General features: G+C 43.1%; 1 protein-coding gene across 1 annotated transcript in view; it reads left to right on the forward strand.

The window, feature by feature from the left end:
* LOC306912594 (anoctamin-8-like) overlaps nt 1–24,642 on the forward strand; it is a 49,597-nt gene that overhangs the window by 21,964 nt on the left and 2,991 nt on the right. Inside the window, exons 9-17 of the mRNA XM_079488933.1 lie at nt 12,406–12,558; nt 14,729–14,855; nt 17,256–17,311; nt 17,416–17,490; nt 18,726–19,235; nt 20,018–20,194; nt 21,988–22,179; nt 22,698–22,829; nt 24,258–24,368. Coding sequence (XP_079345059.1) covers nt 12,406–12,558; nt 14,729–14,855; nt 17,256–17,311; nt 17,416–17,490; nt 18,726–19,235; nt 20,018–20,194; nt 21,988–22,179; nt 22,698–22,829; nt 24,258–24,368 — 1,533 coding nt within the window. The remainder of the gene's footprint in view (nt 1–12,405; nt 12,559–14,728; nt 14,856–17,255; nt 17,312–17,415; nt 17,491–18,725; nt 19,236–20,017; nt 20,195–21,987; nt 22,180–22,697; nt 22,830–24,257; nt 24,369–24,642) is intronic.

Consider the following 24,642-nt stretch of genomic DNA (forward strand, 5'->3'; position numbering starts at 1 on the left):
GGAATAAAGTTCAGTACTTTATACAACACTATTTCATTTGATAATGTGATGCCATAGTTTTTCATAGTTTGTATTATTTGTGTTGCGACGTTGACATGATGACATGAGTTAGAAACGTCTTAAATCTCCTGTTAAAAACGAGAGCTCTTCATGTATTTCTCCGTTGTTGCCATGTCCGCTTGTTATAAGCGACTTGGGGCTTGGCTTCTTTTCATAGACCTGGTTGCTTATTTCTCTCACACAATCTGGCAACACCGGTTGTTTACACTGCTGTGTATAACAGCTGGAGAGAGGTAGGTGTCGCCAAATTGTGTGAGAGAAATAAGCAATCAGGTCTATGAAAAGAAGCCAAGCCCCAATTCGCTTATAACAAGCGGACATGGCAACAACGGAGAAAAGCTCTCGTTTTTAACAGGAGATTTAAGACGTTTCTAAGTCATGTCATCATGTCAACGTCGCAACACAAATAATACAAACTATGAAAAACTATGGCATCACATTATCAAATGAAATAGTGTTGTATAAAGTACTGAACTTTATTCCTACAAAATCACGACCGTAGTCGTAGAAGTGTCGGCTGCATAAGGCCTATTATGAATTTACGGTATGACAACAGCGAACGTGAAACATGAAGGACCCGGCGCGGCTACTCTGCTTCTCTCTCTTTATTGTCGTGAATGTCGTCTCGTCTGCCGTTACTGTTATGCAGTGCAGTTCAGCTGTATGTAGCTCTGCCCCGGCGATTTGTAAGCCGCTTTTGCAACACAGTGTCAGCTTAAAAGATCGACACCAGCAAAAAGCAGGCTCCACATGATCAACTCACAACGCGTTTTGCATCGTTTCAACTGCCCGTGTGAACGCACCAGCAGGAACGCACTGAAAGCCTGGTGACGCGAGGTTAGGAATGCACAAGGCCAGCTGTGTTTTTTGATACAGTACGTGCCAGGAGAGTAGGTGATCTCCTCATGTAAACAAAGCCACACATTAGCATTTCTATGGCCGAGGGTCGTTAGACTGGCGGGGATGGGAACAACAACAATGATGATGCAAATTGCAACAACGGACCGCATGGCAGCTCACTGAGCCCTGCAGTATCTATTGCTGTCTGGGGAGGGTCGGAGTTACTTAAAAATAAAAGCCTGGGTACAGAAGCTACTTCTGTTCAAATCAAACGGCGCACCTGGCCATTTCAAACGGCACACTAAAGTGCCGCGGCACACAAGGTTGGGAATCAGTGCTGTAAGTAACAGTAAGTAACAAAATACAGTAAAAGATATGCAGTTAACCCATTTTGACCTGAGATCAGATTCTAAAAATGTCTTCTACATCCTGACAGTTTTCTGAAAAAGCTATGTTTCTATGTCAGTCGTTTTTCCCCCCAAAAATAGCAGACCTACAAGCTCGTAGCGCGCCACTCGGTGGCGTGCTATGAGCTTGTAGATCTGCTATTTTTCAATAGCTAAAGCATAACATAATGCTAACACCAAAATGGGTTAAGTTGAAATAGCTAGAAAAAACTATAAAGAGAGATCGTTGTCGGCAGGATTCGAACCTGCGCGGGAAGATCCCAATAGATTTCTAGTCTATCGCCTTAACCACTCGGCCACGACAACACATGTTATGCCTGGTGGTGCACGGGTGTCATGCTCCGAAAATAGATCTAAGAGCTCAATGCGTCGCAGCTAATGTGCTATTTTCAGGCGGATAGTTATAAATTAGGCATTACAACACCTCATCTCTACCCCGCCAAGATACATTTTAGTTAGACTAAATCAACTGTAGATATATATTCAACTAAAAATATTATGATATTTAGTCAGCTAAAACTAGACATTTCAGATGACTAAATGAAATTGTATTCAAAAGACTATGACTAAGACTAGATCAAAATGTCCTGTCAAAATGAACACTGCAATAATGAATAATAATAATATTTGTGTCCACTTTTTGTCAAATGTAACTATCCTATTAGGAGCAGACTAATTCGCTATTAATACAGCACCCAGGGATTTGTTAGGGTTTCAGTGTTTTGGCTCAGAGACACATCGACCGGGCGAGCCAAGGGTCGAACTGGGGACAGCTGCCCGTATAAAAGGAGCTCGTTGTCGGCAGGATTCGAACCTGCGCGGGAAGATCCCAATGGATTTCTAGTCCATCGCCTTAACCACTCGGCCACGACAACTGGATATACGGCAGGCACCCATATTTACAAGTCATGCAATATACTTAGCGTAGTATAAAAGGAAAGGAAAATGAATGTAGTTTTTAAACACACTCTGGTCCAGCACTGTGGTTTGATCTCTTCTGTCTTTGTCTTTCCTCTTGACTATACAGTTTACCAATTACTATCTCCTCATAGAAGAGGTTGTCAGTGTCACTTTGTGCCCCGGAGATCGTATCCAGGGTCCAAGTACTACTATCAGTGTTTATGAATCGGTGGCAGACTGGAGTGATATGTTTGCACAGCAGTGAGTAATGTGATCTGTAGTCTTGGAGTCCCCCGCAGGCGGAATTCCAGCAGGAAGGCAGAGGTCTCCATTCATACCGCAATGTGTTGTCACCCCACCCCCGCTACCCACCACGTGGCTCTTGAAAGAATAGAGTGGAAGGAACAAGGAAGTAGGGGGGGGGAAGGGTGGGCGGGGGTGTGTTCAAATTGGGTATTTACTAGCACATGCTGTATGCCCGGCTAGCTCAGTCGGTAGAGCATGAGACTCTTAATCTCAGGGTCGTGGGTTCGAGCCCCACGTTGGGCGCAGTCCTTTTTCTTTCAGCCACACAATTGGGTAGCACTTGTTATGTATCCCATGTCTATTTTGCATCCTAGGCATACTTATAATGCATTATAATGTGTTTATAACACTTTATACTTATAGTCATAGTGCTTTGTAACAATAATCATAAGACATTATAAAGGGTTCGGGGTTCTATAATGATGGTCTGTGCTTTAGTAAAGTAACTATAAAAGTCCTGCAAAGTATGTTGTAGATTAGAAAATGTATTTAAGCAGAATGTTCCTTTAGGTACAACATTTTTACATAAAATTACAAAATCAATGGAATATACATTTAAAAGTATTAACATGCTTAAAAGAAAAAGAAAGCTTAACTCACTTTGATTACTTTACCTCAAATAACCTTTTACTCACTATAATCACTTAGGAACTTTTCTCAAATAGGGTACTTTTAACTCACTTTGTTGTCTTTACGACCACTTCCGGGTTACACCATCCACTGCCCTCAGAGTGTTTGGGTGAAGTTTCATGGCAGAAACCTGTATGTAGCATGCTGGATCTTATGGCTGTTTAAACCCCAGCCAATAGGAAAAGAAATCAGAGGGGGCGGGGCTTCAGCAATTACAGCACATCCCTTGAGACCACCTACCAAGTTTGAATCCTTTGGCATGCTGGGAACTGGAGTTATGGCTGTTTAAACCCCAGCTAATAGGAACACTGAGGGGGTGGGGCTTCAGCAATCACAGTCCATCCCTATTGGTTGTCTAAGTCCACAAACCAAGTTTTGAGACTGTCGCATGCTGCGAACTGAAGTTATAGCTGTTTAAAGCCCAGCCAATAGGAACACAGAGGGGGAGGGGCTTCAGCAATCACAGTCCGTCCCTATTGGTGGTCTAAGTTCACACACCAAGTTTCAAACCTGTAGCATGCTGCGAATTGGAATTATCCATCCAGCCCGGTTCCGGCGAGCCGCCCGTGTCCGAAACGGTTGAGAAATGATAGAGTTACCGTGTGGGGGTCCCCGGGAGGGTCAGTTTGGGGGGCCCCGGAACATCCAGACCTCCAGGAATGGCCCAGGGCTCGTACTTTAGTGTACTCTGTGCTGTACTCTACTGGCCATTTTAGGTGTTGCAGCTGTCCGTGCTCGCTCGGACAGAAGGACGGACACAGAGAAGACATACATAGGGACACACATAGCTGCGTATTGGAGCGGAGGCACCGCTCAAAAAGTGTCCACTAAGGTCGTTTATGGTCGTCTATCGAATGTGCTATGAAATGTAGTCCAGGCTGCTTTTCAAGCACCTGACAAAAATCTACTTCGGTAGACTCGATGCGAATAAAAGGAGCTCGTTGTCGGCAGGATTCGAACCTGCGCGGGAAGATCCCAATAGATTTCTAGTCTATCGCCTTAACCACTCGGCCACGACAACTGAGTTTTTTTGTCGTTGAACATGTTTTCAAACACATTTTGTGTGTGTGTGTGTAATCTGTGAAGTGTCCGTCTCTGATAGCTTGCTATAGTGGGCAGGTGGTTAGAAAGTGTGGTTCTGTTTCCACCACATTCTGTGAAAAAATCAAATCAGCTGTATCATTACCTTACAGTTCCTTGTCCATGTGTTCTGAAATTGATTTGCCTTTTTAAAGATTCTAGCTTGTCACCATTTCTCTTTGAGATGCTCATTCACATATACACCTGTGCCCTTCAATTTCCTTGCATTCAGCACCTCAGTTTTCTACTCACAAATCACGGATGATGATGTTTGGCATGTTGTTTTTGTCTTTGGGGTTGGTTTGGCCTGATGGGTGTGACAAGCAGCGACGTTTCCGCTGTCCAAAGAGATGTCTTTGCTGTTAAAAAACACAATGACTTGCTGCTCTTGTCTTGGTTCATCCTCACCCTTTCTGTCCCCTGCTGTGGCCCTTGCATAGCTTCCATTCCATTGGCTAACCTTCTTTTATCGTAACAGTTCACAAATCTTGCTGCTGTGTTCGTACATTGTTGTATTTCTCCCAATAGGTATGGGAGTTTTTTTTACGTTGAACAAGTTTTCAAACTCATTTTGTGTGTGTGTGTGTGTGTGTGTGTAATCTATGTGAAGTGTCCGTCTCTGATAGCTTTCTATAGTGGACAGGTGGTTAGAAAGTGTGGTTCTGTTTCCACCACATTCTGTGTGCAGTGGGAGCATAGTTTGTCTTCCCTTGGGAGCGGGGTCTGTCTGTGGCGGCCTTTCTCTATTGCAAGGCTGTGTTCACTGAGTCTGTACCTAGTCTAGGCTAAGGCTTTCCACACACACACACACACACAAACAAAGTTGGGGGGAATCTCCAAAAAGAAGACACTGTATGTGGCATATACTGAATATTGGGCGCACAAACACACATCTTAAGTCTTAGGTGACTGTCGCATTCACACCTCTACTTCGGTGGACTCGATGCGAATGGGCGGTCTGTCCACTCAGCTACACAGCTGCCCTTATAAAAGGAGCTCGTTGTCGGCAGGATTCGAACCTGCGCGGGAAGATCCCAATAGATTTCTAGTCTATCGCCTTAACCACTCGGCCACGACAACTGTGCTTGTTGCATCATTCTGTGTCAACCCGTACCAAGGAAACGCAGCAGGGAACGTTATCACTGTTCAATATTCATAAACTACACAGTGAAATCTATGGTGTTAAAATATATATACTTCGAGTCTTCAAGTAATAGTTAGGTGTGTGTGTGTGTGTGTGTGTGTGTGTGTGTGTGTGTGTGTGTGTGTGTGTGTGTGTGTGTGTGTGTGTGTGAGATGCTCATTTACATACACACCTGTGCCCTTCAATTTCCTTGCATTCTGTAGCACCTCCATTTTATGTTTTCTACTCACAAATCACGGATGCTGATGTTTGGCATGTTGTTTTTGTCTTTGGGGTTGGTTTGGCCTGATGGGTGTGACAAGCAGCGACGTTTCCGCTGTCCAAAGAGATGTCTTTGCTGTTAAAAAACACAATGACTTGCTGCTCTTGTCTTGGTTCATCCTCACCCTTTCTGTCCCCTGCTGTGGCCCTTGCATAGCTTCCATTCCATTGGCTAACCTTCTTTTATCGTAACAGTTCACAAATCTTGCTGCTGTGTTCGTACATTGTTGTATTTCTCCCAATAGGTATGGGAGTTTTTTTTACGTTGAACAAGTTTTCAAACTCATTTTGTGTGTGTGTGTGTGTAATTGTGAAGTGTCCGTCTCTGATAGCTTGCTATAGTGGGCAGGTGGTTAGAAAGTGTGGTTCTGTTTCCACCACATTCTGTGAAAAAATCAAATCAGCTGTATCATTACCTTACAGTTCCTTGTCCATGTGTTCTGAATTTGATTTGCCTTTTTAAAGATTCTAGCTTGTCACCATTTCTCTTTGAGATGCTCATTCACATATACACCTGTGCCCTTCAATTTCCTTGCATTCAGCACCTCAGTTTTCTACTCACAAATCACGGATGATGATGTTTGGCATGTTGTTTTTGTCTTTGGGGTTGGTTTGGCCTGATGGGTGTGACAAGCAGCGACGTTTCCGCTGTCCAAAGAGATGTCTTTGCTGTTAAAAAACACAATGACTTGCTGCTCTTGTCTTGGTTCATCCTCACCCTTTCTGCCCCCTGCTGTGGCCCTTGCATAGCTTCCATTCCATTGGCTAACCTTCTTTTATCGTAACAGTTCACAAATCTTGCTGCTGTGTTCGTACATTGTTGTATTTCTCCCAATAGGTATGGGAGTTTTTTTTACGTTGAACAAGTTTTCAAACTCATTTTGTGTGTGTGTGTGTGTAATCTATGGGAAGTGTCCGTCTCTGATAGCTTTCTATAGTGGACAGGTGGTTAGAAAGTGTGGTTCTGTTTCCACCACATTCTGTGTGCAGTGGGAGCATAGTTTGTCTTCCCTTGGGAGCGGGGTCTGTCTGTGGCGGCCTTTCTCTATTGCAAGGCTGTGTTCACTGAGTCTGTACCTAGTCTAGGCTAAGGCTTTCCACACACACACACACACACACACAAACAAAGTTGGGGGGAATCTCCAAAAAGAGGACACTGTATGTGGCATATACTGAATATTGGGCGCACAAACACACATCTTAAGTCTTAGGTGACTGTCGCATTCACACCTCTACTTCGGTGGACTCGATGCGAATGGGCGGTCTGTCCACTCAGCTACACAGCTGCCCTTATAAAAGGAGCTCGTTGTCGGCAGGATTCGAACCTGCGCGGGAAGATCCCAATAGATTTCTAGTCTATCGCCTTAACCACTCGGCCACGACAACTGTGCTTGTTGCATCATTCTGTGTCAACCCGTACCAAGGAAACGCAGCAGGGAACGTTATCACTGTTCAATATTCATAAACTACACAGTGAAATCTATGGTGTTAAAATATATATACTTCGAGTCTTCAAGTAATAGTTAGGTGTGTGTGTGTGTGTGTGTGTGTGTGTGTGTGTGTGTGTGTGTGTGTGTGTGTGTGTGTGTGTGTGTGAGATGCTCATTTACATACACACCTGTGCCCTTCAATTTCCTTGCATTCTGTAGCACCTCCATTTTATGTTTTCTACTCACAAATCACGGATGATGATGTTTGGCATGTTGTTTTTGTCTTTGGGGTTGGTTTGGCCTGATGGGTGTGACAAGCAGCGACGTTTCCGCTGTCCAAAGAGATGTCTTTGCTGTTAAAAAACACAATGACTTGCTGCTCTTGTCTTGGTTCATCCTCACCCTTTCTGTCCCCTGCTGTGGCCCTTGCATAGCTTCCATTCCATTGGCTAACCTTCTTTTATCGTAACAGTTCACAAATCTTGCTGCTGTGTTCGTACATTGTTGTATTTCTCCCAATAGGTATGGGAGTTTTTTTTACGTTGAACAAGTTTTCAAACTCATTTTGTGTGTGTGTGTGTAATCTATGTGAAGTGTCCGTCTCTGATAGCTTTCTATAGTGGACAGGTGGTTAGAAAGTGTGGTTCTGTTTCCACCACATTTTGCTCACAAATCACGGATGATGATGTTTGGCATGTTGTTTTTGTCTTTGGGGTTGGTTTGGCCTGATGGGTGTGACAAGCAGCGACGTTTCCGCTGTCCAAAGAGATGTCTTTGCTGTTAAAAAACACAATGACTTGCTGCTCTTGTCTTGGTTCATCCTCACCCTTTCTGCCCCCTGCTGTGGCCCTTGTCTTGGTTCATCCTCACCCTTTCTGCCCCCTGCTGTGGCCCTTGCGTAGCTGCGGTGGGTTGTCTCCAGTCCAGTAGTATACAATTTACAATTTACAATTTAGGCATTTAGCAGACGCTCTTAATCCAGAGCGATAGGCTGGTTCCATTCCATTGGCTAACCTTCTTTTATCGCAACAGTTCACAAATCTTGCTGCTGTGTTCGCACATTGTTGTATTTCTCCCAATAGGTATGGGAGTTTTTGACGTTGAACATGTTTTCAAACTCATTTTGGGTGTGCGTGTGTAATCTATGGGAAGTATTCGTCTCTGATAGCTATAGTGGGCAGGTGGTTAGAAAGTGTGGTTCTGTTTCCACCACATTTTGTGTGCAGTGGGAGCATAGTTTGTCTTCCCTCGGGAGCGGGGTCTGTCTGTGGCGGCCTTTCTCTATTGCAAGGCTGTGTTCACTGAGTCTGTACCTAGTCTAGGCTAAGGCTTTCCTACGTTTTGGTTCATTACACACACACACACACACACACACACACACACACACACACACACACACACACACAAAGTTGGGGGGAATCTCCAAAAAGAGGACACTGTATGTGGCATATACTGAATATTGGGCGCACACACACATCTTAAGTCTTAGGTGACTGTCGCATTCACACCTCTACTTCGGTAGACTCGATTCGAATGGGCGGTCTGTCCACTCAGCTACAGCTGCCCTTATAAAAGGAGCTCGTTGTCGGCAGGATTCGAACCTGCGCGGGAAGATCCCAATAGATTTCTAGTCTATCGCCTTAACCACTCGGCCACGACAACTGAGTTTTTTTGTTGTTGAACATGTTTTCAAACTCATCTTGTGTGTGTGTGTGTGTGTGTGTGTAATCTATGTGAAGTGTCCATCAGAGACGATAGCTTGCTATAGTGGGCAGGTGGTTAGAAAGTGTAGTTCTGTTTCCACCACATTTTGTGTGCAGTGGGAGCATAGTTTGTCTTCACTTGGGAGCGGGGTCTGTCTGTGGCGGCCTTTCTCTATTGCAAGGCTGTGTTCACTGAGTCTGTACCTAGTCTAGGCTAAGGCTTTCCTAAGTTTTGGGTCATCATTACACACACAGACAGACAGACAGACAGACAGACACAAAGTTGTGGGAAAAAATATGGCGGGGGAAATCTCCAAAAAGAGGACACTGTATGTGGCATATTGGGCGCACACACACATCTTAAGTCTTAGGTGACTGTCGCATTCACACCTCTACTTCGGTGGACTTGATGCGAATGGGCGGTCTGTCCACTCAGCTACACAGCTGCCCTTATAAAAGGAGCTCGTTGTCGGCAGGATTCGAACCTGCGCGGGAAGATCCCAATAGATTTCTAGTCTATCGCCTTAACCACTCGGCCACGACAACTGAGTTTTTTTTGTTGTTGAACATGTTTTCAAACTCATTGTGTGTGTGTGTGTGTGTGTGTGTGTGTGTGTGTGTGTGTGTGTGTGTGTGTGTGTGTGTGTGTGTGTGTGTAATCTATGTGAAGTGTCCATCAGAGACGATAGCTTGCTATAGTGGGCAGGTGGTTAGAAAGTGTAGTTCTGTTTCCACCACATTTTGTGTGCAGTGGGAGCATAGTTTGTCTTCCCTCGGGAGCAGGGTCTGTCTGTGGCGGCCTTTCTCTATAGCAAGGCTGTGTTCACTGAGTGTGTACCTAGTCTAGGCTAAGGCTTTCCTAAATTTTGGGTCATTACACACACACACACACACACACACACACACACACCTACTTCGGTGGACTCGATTTGAATGGGCGGTCTGTCCACTCAACTACAGCTGCCCTTATAAAAGGAGCTCGTTGTCGGCAGGATTCGAACCTGCGCGGGAAGATCCCAATAGATTTCTAGTCTATCGCCTTAACCACTCGGCCACGACAACTGTGCTTGTTGCATCATTCTGTGTCAAGCCGTACCAAGGAAACGCAGCAGGGAACGTTATCACCGTGTTCAATATTCATAAACAGTGAAATCTATGGTGTTCAAATATATATACTTCGAGTCTTCGAGTAATAGTTAGGACTTAATTGTGGATGTGTGTGTGTGTGTGTGTGTGTGTGTGTGTGTGTGTGTGTGTGTGTGTGTGTGTGCGTGTGCGCGTAGTTTTGGGAACACGGCACAAGGCCGAGGCACAGCGCAGACGGGACCAAAAAAAAGAAAGTCTCCACTCGGATTCCCACACACAGTGACATGACGGCCCTCCATGTTTATGTACAGACAGACAGAATATTCTGTACACTGCAGTGTTTTTATGCGTTTCCTTAAGCAATTGATTAATGTGCTCGTCTGACCATATTTCAATGAGGTCTTCGATCTCCTCATGCACGGTAACGGACTTCTTGCTTCCTTTCCTGTATTTGATTCGGATTGCATTCACACCTGCAGTGAATCGAAGTCAGGTCGGTGCGCTTGGAATCAAAGCGAAACCCACCGTTTTTTGGCGAAGTAGAATGCGGTTGTTTAATTCGCGTCAGAGTTCGAATGAGCTTTCACGCCTGCCAAACGAAGCGCACTTTCCGACAACACGCAGCAGGATTCGTTTTAATCGCAGTATAACATTCTGGTGTGAATGCGACCTCGGACTTATGTCATAAAAAGAGACATAGGCCATTCTCCAAACAATCATATGTTGTGCTTTGCCAGGTTGTGCAAAATATTGGGGCACTGTAATTTGCAGAATAGCTTACCGCGCACAGCTGTCGCTTTGTCGTGTGTGTGTGTGCGTGTGTGTGTGTGTGTGTGTGTACTTTTACTTAAGTAAAACATTTGAGTACCTTTTCCACCACCGACCGTATGTTGATGTAAACAAAGTCTTCAGTTCTGTCTGTCTCTCCCTCCGTTTGTCATCCGTTGTATTAGCGCTGGATTAGGAAACGCCGCTGCTCGCGATCATGAGTGGGATCATCGTGGATTTAATATTAATCGAGGCACGTGAGTGTGCGCATGAGTGACTGAGTGAGTTTGTGCGTGCGTGTGGCCGCTTAGCGTTCAAATTCAGCTCATTCAAGCCGTCAAAACACATAGCGCCACTGTGCATGATATTAGCATCCCACCCGGAATATAATTTCCCCCACACGTGTGTGTGTGCGTGCGTGCGTGCGTGCGTGCGTGCGTGCGTGCGTGCGTGCGTGCGTGCGTGCGTGCGTGTGTGCGTGCGTGCGTGCGTGCATGCGTGCGTATTTTCTTATTGGAAATAAATATTTGTACATTTAAAAACTGTGTACATTGGTGACTATAACTATAATCTACCTGATCTTAAGGCCTACAAAATAGAAACCAACATTTTGATCAACTGTTTACTGATGTTCGTTTGACATGTAGACCGTTATTAAATGTTAACTAAATGTCATTAGTAACTAAATGTTAATTAATGCTTACTTCTGTATTTATTCATGATAATCAATGCATTCTTCTTGTGAAGTTTATTTTGTTATACTTGATCTGTAGACTGTACCAACTGCCATTCTCTCCTAACCTCACCAACAATAACCACAGGAAATGTAATTGTGACTGAAAGATGCGAAAGATGAAATAATGATGCATTCTCTGCACAAAACGGTGACCTACTTTACCAAACGACAAACACGGAACAACATATCAGTTAGAAATTGGTGTTGAGCCTGATAAATGCTGGATTTCGAAGCACATTTTTCACAAAAGGCTTCCAACGTAAATGCCAACTTATGTGACCGTTTTGGGGGAATCATAGCTTCAAATTGACATATTGGTTGTTCAGTTTGACCCACCAGTTTTGGAGATATGGCTTATAGAAAACAGCAGAAAACGGGCTTGAAAGGTTCACTTCCGTGGACTCTTACATTACACCTAGCTACATGTTTAAGAATGTATTTCATGTTTACATGTCAATTTCAGCTCTGACATTTATTTCAGACATGCTCTAGTTCTAGTATGTGAAGAGTCTGCCTGTGCTATTAATTCATTTTGGATTAAAAAGCAGTTTTTCTCCTCCAGAACAGTTAGTTAGTCTTGCCTCCATGACTGTCTCTGTATCCAAAAGAGTCACATATGACAGTGGTTCCCAAAGTGGGGTCCGGGGACCCCCAGGGGTCCTTGAGGGATTCCCAGGGGGTCCCTGGCTAAATGATAGTTTGGAACCAAATGGACCCTTATGGGTCTGTAACTCTGAGAGTGTACAATTTGTACACTCTCAGAATGAAATCAACATTGATTTTACAATATAAATTGAGGTCTCAGAGATATAAATGCCATTACATGGGGGTCCATCCGTAGACTAATGCATGTCAAACTGGGCGTCCTTGAAATTAAACGGGTTGAGAATAACTCCTGGAGCCATAGAAATCTTCTCTTATGGGGGTCCCTGGCATTGTCTCTTCAAATGGGGGATAATTAGTGTCAATTTGGGGGTCCTTGACATGAAATAGTTTGGGTAACCACTGACATATATGACGTAAAAAGTACAAATATCCACTCTTCTGTCCCAAGGGGGTGAAGCGGTGCAGTCCCATAACGGGCTGTGAGGAGTTCTACTACCCTCCCTGGAAGAGGACCTTGTTCCGGTGGCTGGTCAGCCTGCCCATATGCCTGCTCTGTCTCTGCTTCGTCTTCCTGGCCATGCTGCTCTGTCTGGAACTGCAGGTTAGTGATGCAAAAAAAAAAAAAAAATACAGCCCAACCAAGCAGTGTTGTTTTTGACAGCAAATTTTAGTTTTAGTCATAGTCTTTTGAATAAGTTTAATTTAGTTTTAGTCACATTTTAGTCACCTGAAATGTTCTAGTGTTAGTCCAGTTTTAGTCGACTAAATCTACAGTTGATTTAGTCAACTAAAATGTGTTTTGACAGGCCTTGATGTCGTTGTAATGGAAGATTTTACACATTGGTTGCATGCTGTAAATATGGTCTGCTATTTTCAGCATGCATGCAACTTAGCATAAAACTGGATCTGTTGTCCACTAGTCCCTTCCTAACATTTTAGTCTAGTTTTTATTTGTTGACGAAATTGTCAATATATTTAGTCATAGTTTTAGTCATCAAAGTTTAGTTTTCATTTAGTTTCCATTTAGTTTTAGTCAGTGAAAAAAGGCAGTCGACGAAAAGAATGTCGTCTTAGTTTTAGTTGACGAAATCAACACTGTAACCAAGAAACCCATTTACAGTTTTGAAGTTCCTGCTAGTGATTATTATACCACTAGTGTGGATTTTGTTATTGTATTTATAAGAAGCATTCTTCCCTTTTTAAATATGTGTTTACTGTATAGCAGGGCTATTTTTTAACTCTTCCGTGGGCCCCCCCATCTGAAAATATGTTGTTCCAGGGACTCTCCAGAAGCAAGGTTTTGAGTTAAAATCGTTCACTCTGAAAGAATATATATTCAAAGATTTGCCCCACATTTTCAGGATTAAAAAAAAATAGCAGATCTACAAGCTCGTAGTGCGGCACTCAGTGCCGCGCTATGAGCTTGTAGATCTGCTATTTTTCAATAGCTAAAGTATAACATAATGCTTAAAACACCAAAAGCCCAGAATGGGTTAAAACAAATGAATCCATCCGACTCAGTTATCAGGGTTATTAGTGTGATGCTTTGTGAGATGTCACGTTCATGCTCAAAGCACTACTGTCAATTCACGTCCGTGTGCAATCCACCATTTGCAGACCATATAAGTTAATGGCAAGGTGCTAAGAAGGTGCAACTTCCCATTGGCAGCCCATTCATCCAAACAGAAAAGTCCTATCTGATTGTATTACACAACGTCAAACTCACCAACATTGCAGCTGTACGAAAAGCTTGAATTATTGTCTTTCTATCCTCAAAGTGTTTGTTTCATAAATAATCCACTGTAGACATTATGACGTTATGAGTTACTTTCTGTCCTTGCAGGTGATTCTTTTTCTAAAGGTGGTACACTCGGGAAAACTCTGCAAAAAAATCTGAAAAACGCAGCCAGTGTGCAGGGACCTTTAGTGTTGCAGTTTGGAAGTGCTCGTTAGATATCACTCAACTGACCCGTTTTGAATTTGCACATAATGCAGGAGGCAGCAGGACATTGCTTTACTGAAAACGAGTGCTTCCAAACGCTGATGGGAAGATGGTCAAATTGTTCTGCAAATGGTCAATTGGCTTTCATACAGAATATTAGGTGAATAACCTTAAACCCATTAAAACCTGTGTCAGTGTTTAAGATTTTAGCGTCGGCTATTCAAAAATAGCAGGCGTACAACTCACAGCACGTCAATTTGTGCTGCACTGCGAGCTTGTAGATCTGCTTTTTTTTTTTTTTTTTTTTAAATATCATGAACATGTGCAAATGTTTGAATATATATTTTTGAAGGCGAACATCTTTAACGAAACAAAATATTTTGAGATGGGGGTCTGCAGCCAAATACATCACATTGTGATTGTCCTTGACATGAAAAAGTTTGAGAACCACAAGTTTGAGAAACATACTTTTAGGATTTAGAAGACATTTAAAGAATCGGCCTCAGGAGGTAGAGCAGGTCGTCCAATGATCCCTGGGTCGGCGGTTCGAATCCTGGCTCCTCCTGTCCACATGTCTAAGTGTCCTTGGGCAAGACACTGAACCCCTACACTGCCTCCAATGAGTCGGTCGTTGTGAGCTCGCCACCATTGGTGTGTGTGAATGTGGGAAGTGAGGACGCTGGCGTCGACTGTTCGCCGCCTCACCTCCCAATGTATGAATGAATGAACCATTGTAAAGCGCTTTGAGCACTTGGAAAAGCGCAATAAAAATGCAATTCATTATTATGTCTTAATTGATTGTGTTTCATACCCTTGATGCGTCTGACAGGAGGTGGTGATGGACATCAAGGAACTTCCTGGCATCACCAGATTCATTCCCAAGATCATTCTGGCCATTACTGTGACCATATGTGATGAGGTGTACAAGAAGATCGCCTACTGGCTCAATGACATGGGTAAGAGCCTGAAGACACACTTCTTGAACAGTCAACTCAACACCAACAACATCAAGCAGTGCAGTCAGTGCTTATGTGTTGCTTCTTTTAGACACCCTTTTTGTTAGGCAGCAATATTAGCAATTAAGCCAAAGCCCAACCTTTAACTGTGGTGTTCCTATATTGGGCATGTCGATATAGGTGAAAATGGATGCACGTTTTTTTTGTACAAATGTTTTGAAGATGGCAGATCTACATGCTCGCAACGCGTTGCAACACGACACATTGTGAGTGTGAGCTTGTAGATCGGCTATTTAAAAAATAAATAAAGCAACATTTTTTTATTATTTTTTTTTAAAGAAAGAGGCCTAGGGTAAGTGATTTCCTTTGGTTAAAATAGGTGTTGGTGTTAAATAGCTCTATATTCTGATGGTACTCATTGCTATACACTAGAGCAGTGATTCTCAACCTGTGGTACTGGTACCACCTAGTGGTACCATGGACCTCCTCTGGTGGTACCAGAAATCTTCCTGAACATGACAAAGGTGGGGGTGTGTGGGGGGAGCTTTGTTGTTTGCTTTGTGCCGAGCACTGCCGACGATGCGTTCACGGATCACAACAAACTAAACGGTGGCAACACAGTGGCTTAAAAATGGAACTATAACAGTTTAAGGAGAATATTTTGACCAGCAGCAGCTGCACGTAAAAACTCCAGCACCAGGGGGCACCCCTGACAGTTATAAGAAGTATTTGCCTCTGGCAGACCTCCAAGCTCATAACGGTTGATACCGTAGTGCGAATAATGTCTCGCTAGGGCGTGCCTCAATAGTCAACACACATTATGTATGTAATGTATTGCCATGCTTTTTGTTCTTGTAAATTGCTCTGGATTAAGAGCGTCTGCTAAATGCCTAAATTGTAACACACAAGGAGGTTGAATGAACTGAAACCAGCACTCCCCAAAACAACAGGTTTGGGGATCTGTTGGGAATTGATTACATGATGAAACAATCACCTGTGTTCAGGTCAGTCTCAAAGTTTGTAAACAAATAATTAGTCTAGACGCTAAGAAATGAGCTGACAAAATTGGAACTGGAACACTATAAAAATGAAGCTGATAAATGTGCACACTATAGCGTCGCAGCCTCGCCCCCCTTTCAGAACGACGAGGGCACCAGGAAATAATTCCCCATTAACTTTCCCCATAGTCGTTTCAAAAAGTATTTATTTAAAGACATTTAAGCCTTGGACAAAGCCAACAGCAGAGTTGACAAATCATGACAATAAATTTTGTTTTGGGCGGAATAGATAATTAGAAAGACGGAAAAAAAGGGCAGTTTTTTCCCTTCTTTCTAATTATTTGTTCGGCTCAAACATATGTGTTTATTTTTATGATTTGTCAACTCGGCTGTTGGTTTTGTTCGAGGCTTTAAAGGTCTTTAAATAAATACTTTTTGAAATGTGAAAAATTAATGGGGAATTATTTCCGAGAGTGCAACGCTGTATTGGGGTGTAACGATACATTTTAACAGTGATACGATACGCATCACGATACACGGTTGACGATACGATACATTGACAATATTGGTTCGTTCATGGCGACTACTCTACTACTCTCCTGATTGGCTGACATTTTGCAACCCACCTGTTTATTAAGGAGCCAGAGAGACCCCTGTTTCAATCAAAAAAATATCACTTACCCTACCTTTAAAGGTGCAGTGCCATGATTTGTTTTCCACCCTAAAACATTATCCTCAGGTATTATTATATAAGGAGGAAGATTGTTTTTTCAAAAAAGTGTACAGTATTTTGTTAAATTGTCGTTTTTATGTGGACACGCCCACCAGTTCATTAAGTTTGCCTGGTGGGTGGTGATGGGCGGTGATCCACCTGAACTGAAGCCGCACCCACAGCTGTTGTTGTAAGATAAAGGTGGAGGGCTTAGGGGAGGGGATAATATTGTGATGTCACTATATCACTGTTTTTTTCTTCTTCCATTGGCACGTTTGAGAAACCCTAAATACAAAGGGAAGACATCATTGCACACAACAACCACGCCACGGGGTCTAATGAAGTACTGTCACCTCATAAACACATGAAAAACTGGAGAAAAACTCACGGCACTCCATCTTTAAGTGGTTAAACAAAGCTGCATTTGACAGCTTCTAATGAACTTGTTAGTGTGTGGAATAGTTTGAGGAGGAGAACAATGTCTATATAGCCACATGCATACTGATGAAGGAATGAATCTTGTAACTGTGATGTTCCCTTGCTTGTAACTGGCTTATCTAGCAAAGGTAAGGGAGCTTGGGCTACAGTTGCATGGCAAGGGAACTGCCATTACTCTCATTTCACTCTCACATATTCACCCGCACACCGAATAATACTTTTGTGAACCTTGTTTTGGGGTCTTTTTTCCAGAGAACTATAGACTTCAGAGTGCCTATGAGAATAATCTCATCATCAAGATGGTTTTTGTAAGTCAGGCATTTTGTTTTGCTGCTTGATATTTCAATAGAGAGGACTGCTATTGATGTATGGTTCTTTTATGCCGTCGTAATGTCTACTCTTTGTTCCACAGTTTGAATTCATCAACTCCTACCTTAGCCTTTTTTACATTGGATTCTACCTCAAGGATATGGAGCGACTGAAGGAGGTAACAACAGCTCATACTTAAATCGGAGAGACTTTTTCTTTTGAAATACATTTCTGTTCTCTCTCGTCAGTTTGTGAGAGTCTTCTGATGTTACACTTTCAACAAACCTTACAAACAAAAAGCCTTACATTTCGGCAAAATGACAGCATTATAAATAATTTAGCCATTGTGCTGCTTTTGTATCTTGGGCTTCTACAACAGGGGTGGGCAACTTTGACGATGGAGAGGGCCACTATTATTTCCACACTCACTCACTCCAGAGGGCCACATTGCATATTACTGTCTTAGCAAAAAATAGCTGATCTACAAGCTCTACAGCTTGTAGATCAGCTATTTTTGCTATTATTTGAATTTAAATCCTGAATTATGTTTTGCAATTTTTCAATTGGAATCCTGAAAAGTATAATTTTTATTTAATTTCAAATTCCTTTCAAATGCCTTTAATATAATTATAGTTATGTTAACTTTATAAACTAAATACAAATACATTGGACATGAAAAAAAAAAGACAATAACATTTTAATACTACTCATAAAGCTACTAATTTAGACTGAAGTAATTAAAGTTTGCAAGTCAATAATATATCAGTATTGTAATATAAACCTGAGAGCTACATTAACCCATTCTGGGCGGGAACCCCTTTTGGTGTTTTAAGCATTATGTTATACTTTAGCTATTGAAAAATAGCAGATCTATACAAGCTCATAGCGCGGCACCGAGTGCCGCGCTACGAGCTTGTAGGTCTGCTATTGTCGAAAAAAATCGTGAAAATTTGGCGCAAATCTTTGAATATATATTCTTTCAGAGCGAACGTTTTTAACTAAACTCTTTGCTTCCGGGGGGGTCCCTGGAACAACATATTTTCAGATGGGGGTCGGTGGCCAATTACATATCATTTTTGGGGTCCTTGACATGAAATATCGAGCACCACTGATATAGAAACATGAGGTTTTTCAAAAAACTGTCAGGATTTAGAAGACATTTTTTAGATTTCGACGTCTGTGAAGGGTTAGGTGAAGGTGGGGGGGGGGCTAGCCTGGCGCAGCCAGACTTCATCCGCCCCTATTGCATATGCATATGCCCCGAGGCGAGTGGTATATTAGTATCGCAACGCGAGGCTAGGGGGGGCCGCCAGTTTCCCATCCCTGTTCTACAACAACATAACTAATTCAAGTATCTACACTAGAGTACATGCCGATTGCATGCATTTACCATTCTTTCATAACTCTTCACAGATGCTCGCCACTCTGTTGATCTTCCGTCAGTTCCTCCAGAACATCAAAGAGGTCCTCCAGCCGTATCTGTACGAGCATCACAAGCTGGGCGTCTTCACGCCCAGGGTGGTGTGGGAACTCCTGCAGGCCATTGCGTTCAAATATGGCCGCCTGGCTCTGGGGAAGGCTCAGGCTACGTCGATGACGGCCTACTACTCCTTCCTGGGGCCGAGGGGGATCGCCGTCATGCGCGGGGCTAACGGCAACGCGGAGCCCAAGAAGAGGGGCGATCTGAAAGCCGGGTTCAGGCTCACGGAGGAGGAGTGGGACATGAGCGACACCGCCCTGCGCCAGCGGAAGGTCGGCTTCTCCGAGAAGGTGGACTATCAGGACGTCACGGCGGAAACGCAGGCGGCGGCGGACGACGGTTCCCTGGAGGACAGTCCCACCCTGGTGGAGGAAGGATCGATGTACGCGGCGAGCATGTTCGACAGCTGCGACGATGACAGCGACTGCGAGGCACCATCTCAGGTGTGTGTGTGTGTGTGTGTGTGTGTGTAGACCGTAGACCAGGGTTCCCCAATAGGCGCCCCCTTGTGGCCCCTGGAAGAATTTCAACAACAAAAACACTTTTATTTTATTTTTTTTAAATGATGAGAATCACTGCTAGAGCCCTGCCATCATATTCAAGGGCTTTTGGCACTCAGAGAGTGTACAAATGGAACCAAATGGACCTGTTATGGTCCATTTGGTTCCATTTGTACTCTCTCAGAGTTAAGTTGACATTGATTTTTATGAATAAAAGTTATAATAAATTGAGGTCCCACATATAAATGGCATTAAATGGGGGTCAGTAGCCTCTGCATGTCAAACTGGGCATCCTTCAAATTAAAAGATGAGAATCCCTGCCATATCTTTTCAAATGGGGTCTTGCACTGAAAATGAATTCATTTTACACTCTCAAGAGTTAAAGATCTATAAGGGTCCATTTGGTTACCAACTCTCCATCATTTAGCTGGAAACCACCTGGAACCCACTCAAGGACCACTGGTTGAGAACAACTGTTCTACATCTATTCTAAGCTTAATTAATTCATGAAAAAAAAGAAGAAAAAAAAAAACATTTTCCACGCGTGCGGACTCGGCCCCCAGCCTGGTACCCTAGTCAAAATATGGCCCTCGAGGAAAATTAATTGGGGAACTCTGCCGTAGACAGACCACTTTCATTTTCACCCTCCACCCTTCAAAATAGCAAAACTGGCCGATCTACAAGCTCACAGCCACGATCCTAATGCTAAATCTGCATTTCAGCAGGAAACCAGGGAGAAGAGTGCTACCGTTTCGCTGAATGGATGTGATTCTCTGTGTAAGCGAAGGAAAAATGTAAGCGAGGGGAAAGAGGACAAGAAGTCTTGGATTGATCCGCCGCAAGAACCCAGAACTGTCACCCTCACCCAGGCTGAGATTGAGAGCTGTATGCAGACATACGAGGTGAGACACTGCAGTATTCTCTCCCTCATTTTTCCAAACTGCTTTAACGTCAGCAAGTGTTGGTGACATTGGCTCTGAGGAGAGCATTTTGAACATTTTAATGTCTAGTTTATATACCTTTATGTTTAAGATTACGTAAGATGGATGGAAAATGTGATAAATAATATCTCAAATTTAACGAGGAGAACACAACAAAAAGAAAATCAACTGTATTAGGAAAAACACTAAGAAAAGGCTTAGACTTTGCTCTAGTAGCTGCCCACCACACCAGAGGCCGTGGGTTCAAATCCACCGCGGTGTATCCGGCTTTGTCGAGGGTCAGTAATTGGCAGTGGCACTGCACATAGTCTGGGTCCTACGGCCTGGGGCGACGCCTGTCAGCAGGGAGTGTTGGGCGGGAGGAGTGGGACGAAGGCTCTACGTCAGGGGTGGGCAACTGGCGGCACTTAATGCGGCCCGCATGTTAATATCAGCATACTGATATAGTATTGATTTCAGCTGTTACAATTCCAAACCTGCTTTAATTACTTCATGAATAATATTACATGACTAGTGCTTAATGACTAGTATTAAAATGTTATTGTCTTTTTGTGTCCAATGTAGTTATGTTTACAGTTCATAAAGTTAACATAACTATAACTAAATGCATTTGAAATTCAATAAAAAGGTTACTTTTCAGGATTCCAATTGAAAAATAGCAAAAAAAAATATTCAGGTTTTCAATTCAAATATAGAAAAGAATAGTCGATCTCTGCGACGCGTTTTGAGCTTGTAGATCGGCTATTTTTGCTACGACAGTAATATGCACTGTGGCCCTCTGGAGTGAGTGTGGAAATATATTGGCCCTTGCCATCGTCAAAGTTGCCCACCCCTGACCTACGTCTACAGCCCCCCCCCCCCCAGAGGGGGCTCCTCACTGGTAGGTCAGTCAGTAGGATGCAACAGCAGTGCCAGTGACACACAACACAGAAATGTGTGTGGGTATAGGACTAAATTTGGGAGAGAAAAAAAGAAGAAAGAAAGAAATAAGTAAATAGAAAAGGCTAAGGGGCGACTCACACGGTCGCAACAGATTGATGTATGCTTGTTGTAAGCTCTCAATGCATTTCCAATGGGAGTCACATGGTTTGACACAACATTTGTGTTGTATGAGGGGGAGGGGGGCAGTCGAAACACAGCCGAAAGCCATACAACAGCTTGTAGTCCAAAATGTTGTATCAAACCATGTGACTTCCATTGGAAATGCATTGGGGTGGCCATGACACTTACAACATTCATACAACAAGCATGCATCAATGTTTTAAAGGTGTGAGTCGCCCCTTACACCCACACCCACACAGGGACGGCTGTGTTTCGACTGCCCCCCTCCCCCTCATACAACACAAATGTTGTGTCAAACCATGTGACTTCAGTAGGTATTGTGACCATGTGACTCCCATTGGAAATGCATTGAGAGCTTACAACAAGCATACATCTCATACAACAAGCATACATCAATATGTTGCGACCGTGTGAGTCGCCCCTAAGACTTTGAGGGAGGTTTGGACTTTGGAGGATGGGGGCTTCTCTTCATCGTTGTCCTCAAACATTGTACTACACACCCATGAGATCCAGTGGTGGAAAGTAACTAAGTACATGTACTTGAGTATTGTACTTGAGTACAATTTTGAGGTATTTTGTACTTGAGTATTTCCAATTTCAAATGCTTTTAACTCCACTATATACATTCCGGCCATTTGAAAATAGCCGATCTAAGGATTTGTATTCTAAAACGTGACTTTTGACCTCAACAGGACACCCTTCAGGACTACCAGGAGATGTTCGTTCAGTTTGGCTATGTGGTTCTCTTCTCCTCGGCCTTTCCTCTGGCCGCCATGTGTGCTCTCATCAACAACATCATCGAGATACGCAGCGACGGCCTGAAGCTCTGCACGGGTCTGCAGAGGCCCTTTGGACAAAGAGTGGACACTATTGGCCGATGGCAGGTCGGTATCTTTTGTTTCTTTGCCCTAAGAAAAAATGCACACTTTTCGAAATGTAAATTGAAGTCTAAATTAACCCATTTAGGCCTGACGTCGAAATTCTAAATCCTGACAGTTTTCTGAAATACCTATGTTTCTATGTCAGTGGTGCTCAATATTTCATGTCAAGGACCCCAAAAATTATATGTATTTGGCCGCCGACCCCCATCTGAAAATATGTTGTTCCAGACTAGGCAAAGATATGAGTTAAAACGTTCGCTGTGAAAGAATATATTCAAAGATTTGAGTTAAAAATGTTCGCTCCGAAAGAATATATTCAAAGATTTGTGCTACATTTTCACGATTTTTCAAAAATAGCAGACCTACAAGCTCGGTGCCGCGCTACGAGCTTGTAGATCTGCTATTTTTCAATAGCTAAAGCATAACATAATGCTTTAAATAAAACACCAAAAGAGTAATAATACAAATGTATTTAAGTTGACGACCTGTATATTTCCTCCCTCTCTTTTTGGCATTGACAGACAGTGATGGAGGCCATGGGACTGATAGCCATCATAGTGAACTGTTACCTGATTGGTCAATGCGGGCAGCTTCAACGGCTCTTCCCCTGGCTGAGTCCAGAGATGACCATTATCTGCATTGTCTTGCTAGAGGTATGCTGTAACTGTAATGTGTCCACCAGCAGTACGATCAAGGCTATGTAAGCCAGTGGTTCCCACACTATTTCATGTCAAGGACCGCCAAAATTGACACTAATTTGAAAAGATATGCCAGGGACCCCTATAAGAGAAGATTTCTACGGCTCTAGCAGTGATTCTCAAACTGTTTAATTTCAAGGACCCCCCAGTTTGACATGCATTAGTCTATGGACCCCCATGTAATGGCATTTCTATCTCTGAGACCCCAGTTTATATTGTAAAATCAATGTTGAGACCACACTTTGGGAACCACTAAATGCGTGAGGTTTCAGTTTCATTTTTTAGTTCAGCTAGCAGCCTGAACGAAACATAGCTCGAAACACAGCTCACCTGAATGTTATTATCTGTTGTCTGGCTTTGTTGCAAATCTCAAAATCGAATCAATCAGTTTTTTGTAGCTGTATTTTTGTAAACACTGATTTGTGTGTTTGCAGCAACAATAGCAAATGCAAATCCTCTGGAGTCTTTGGGTTCCATTTTCGTCACCTCTAAACTAGGGATGTCCCGATACACTTTTTTCACTTCTGATCCGATCCCGATACCTCAATTTCTGTGTTAGCCGATACCGAATACCGATACCAGTGTCGTGATCTCATGTTGTGTTTATAGCTATCTAGCTATATATCTCGTGTTGTGTTTATAGCAGACTCCTCACTCAAATGTGCACTTGCAGTTTGGGGCAACTCCAAAGCAAACTCCACATTTTATTTACCTGCCATAGTGTCAACCCCTTACCCCTGTGTCGGATCGGTGCTTAGGCTGGCATATTCACCGATACCGATATGACCCGATATGACAAATTAGGGCCGATCCGATACTTTTCCCGATACCGATACAGTATCGGGACATCTCTACTCTAAACTCCTTTGCCTTTTTTGACTATTTTGAAAAACATTTTTGAATAGTTCAACTAGCCAATCTACATTGACACGTTGTGAGCTTGTCGACTGGCCATTTTAACTATTCAAAAATGTTTTGCAAAATATTTTAAAAAAAAGGCAAAGAAGTTTAGGGATAAAGGGGTTTAGCGGTGACGAAAATGGAGCCCTTTGTGTGTTTAACCCATTTTGGGCGGGAACCCCTTTTGGTGTTTTAAACATTGTTATAATTTAGCTATTGAAAAATAGCAGATCTACAAGCTCATAGCGCGCCACAGAGTGGCGCGCTATGAGCTTGTAGGTCTGCTATTTTTGAAAAATCGTGAAAATATGTATTTCAGAAAACTGGAGGATTTAGAAGAAACTTTTTTTAAATTTCGAGGTCAGGCCTAAATGGGTTGAGAGCTCTATTTTTGTTTGGACATTGGTGATTGTGATTGTTTGTGCTTTTATGGAACTTGTCTGTTCATCCCTGTCCCTTTTTGTGGTGTCGGCGGTTTTACAGCACTTTGCAATTCTCCTAAAGTACGTCATCCATGTAGCCATCCCTGATATCCCTGGCTGGGTAGCAGACGAGATGGCCAAGCTAGAGTACCGACGAAGGGAAGCTTTCAAGGTATACTGTAGAGACCTCTTATAGCTTGAAAAAACCTTCGAACAAAAGTTGAAAGCTTGCTCTACTTTGTGAGGTGTGTGTGTGTGTGTGTGTGTGTGTGTCAGTCTGTCTTTATTTTGTGCCCCTTGGTCGTTATGCCAATTCCCCCTCAAACAATGAGCTACAACTCGGTCCTTATCGCTGCTCACTCCAGTGTTGTTTTTGCCAGCAAATTTCTATTTTAGTTTTAGTCATGGTCTCTTGAAACGTTTTCATCTAGTTTTAGTCACATTAG

This window comes from Electrona antarctica (assembly GCF_951216825.1).
Source record: "Electrona antarctica genome assembly, chromosome: 19".
Classification (NCBI taxonomy): Eukaryota; Metazoa; Chordata; class Actinopteri; order Myctophiformes; family Myctophidae; genus Electrona; species Electrona antarctica.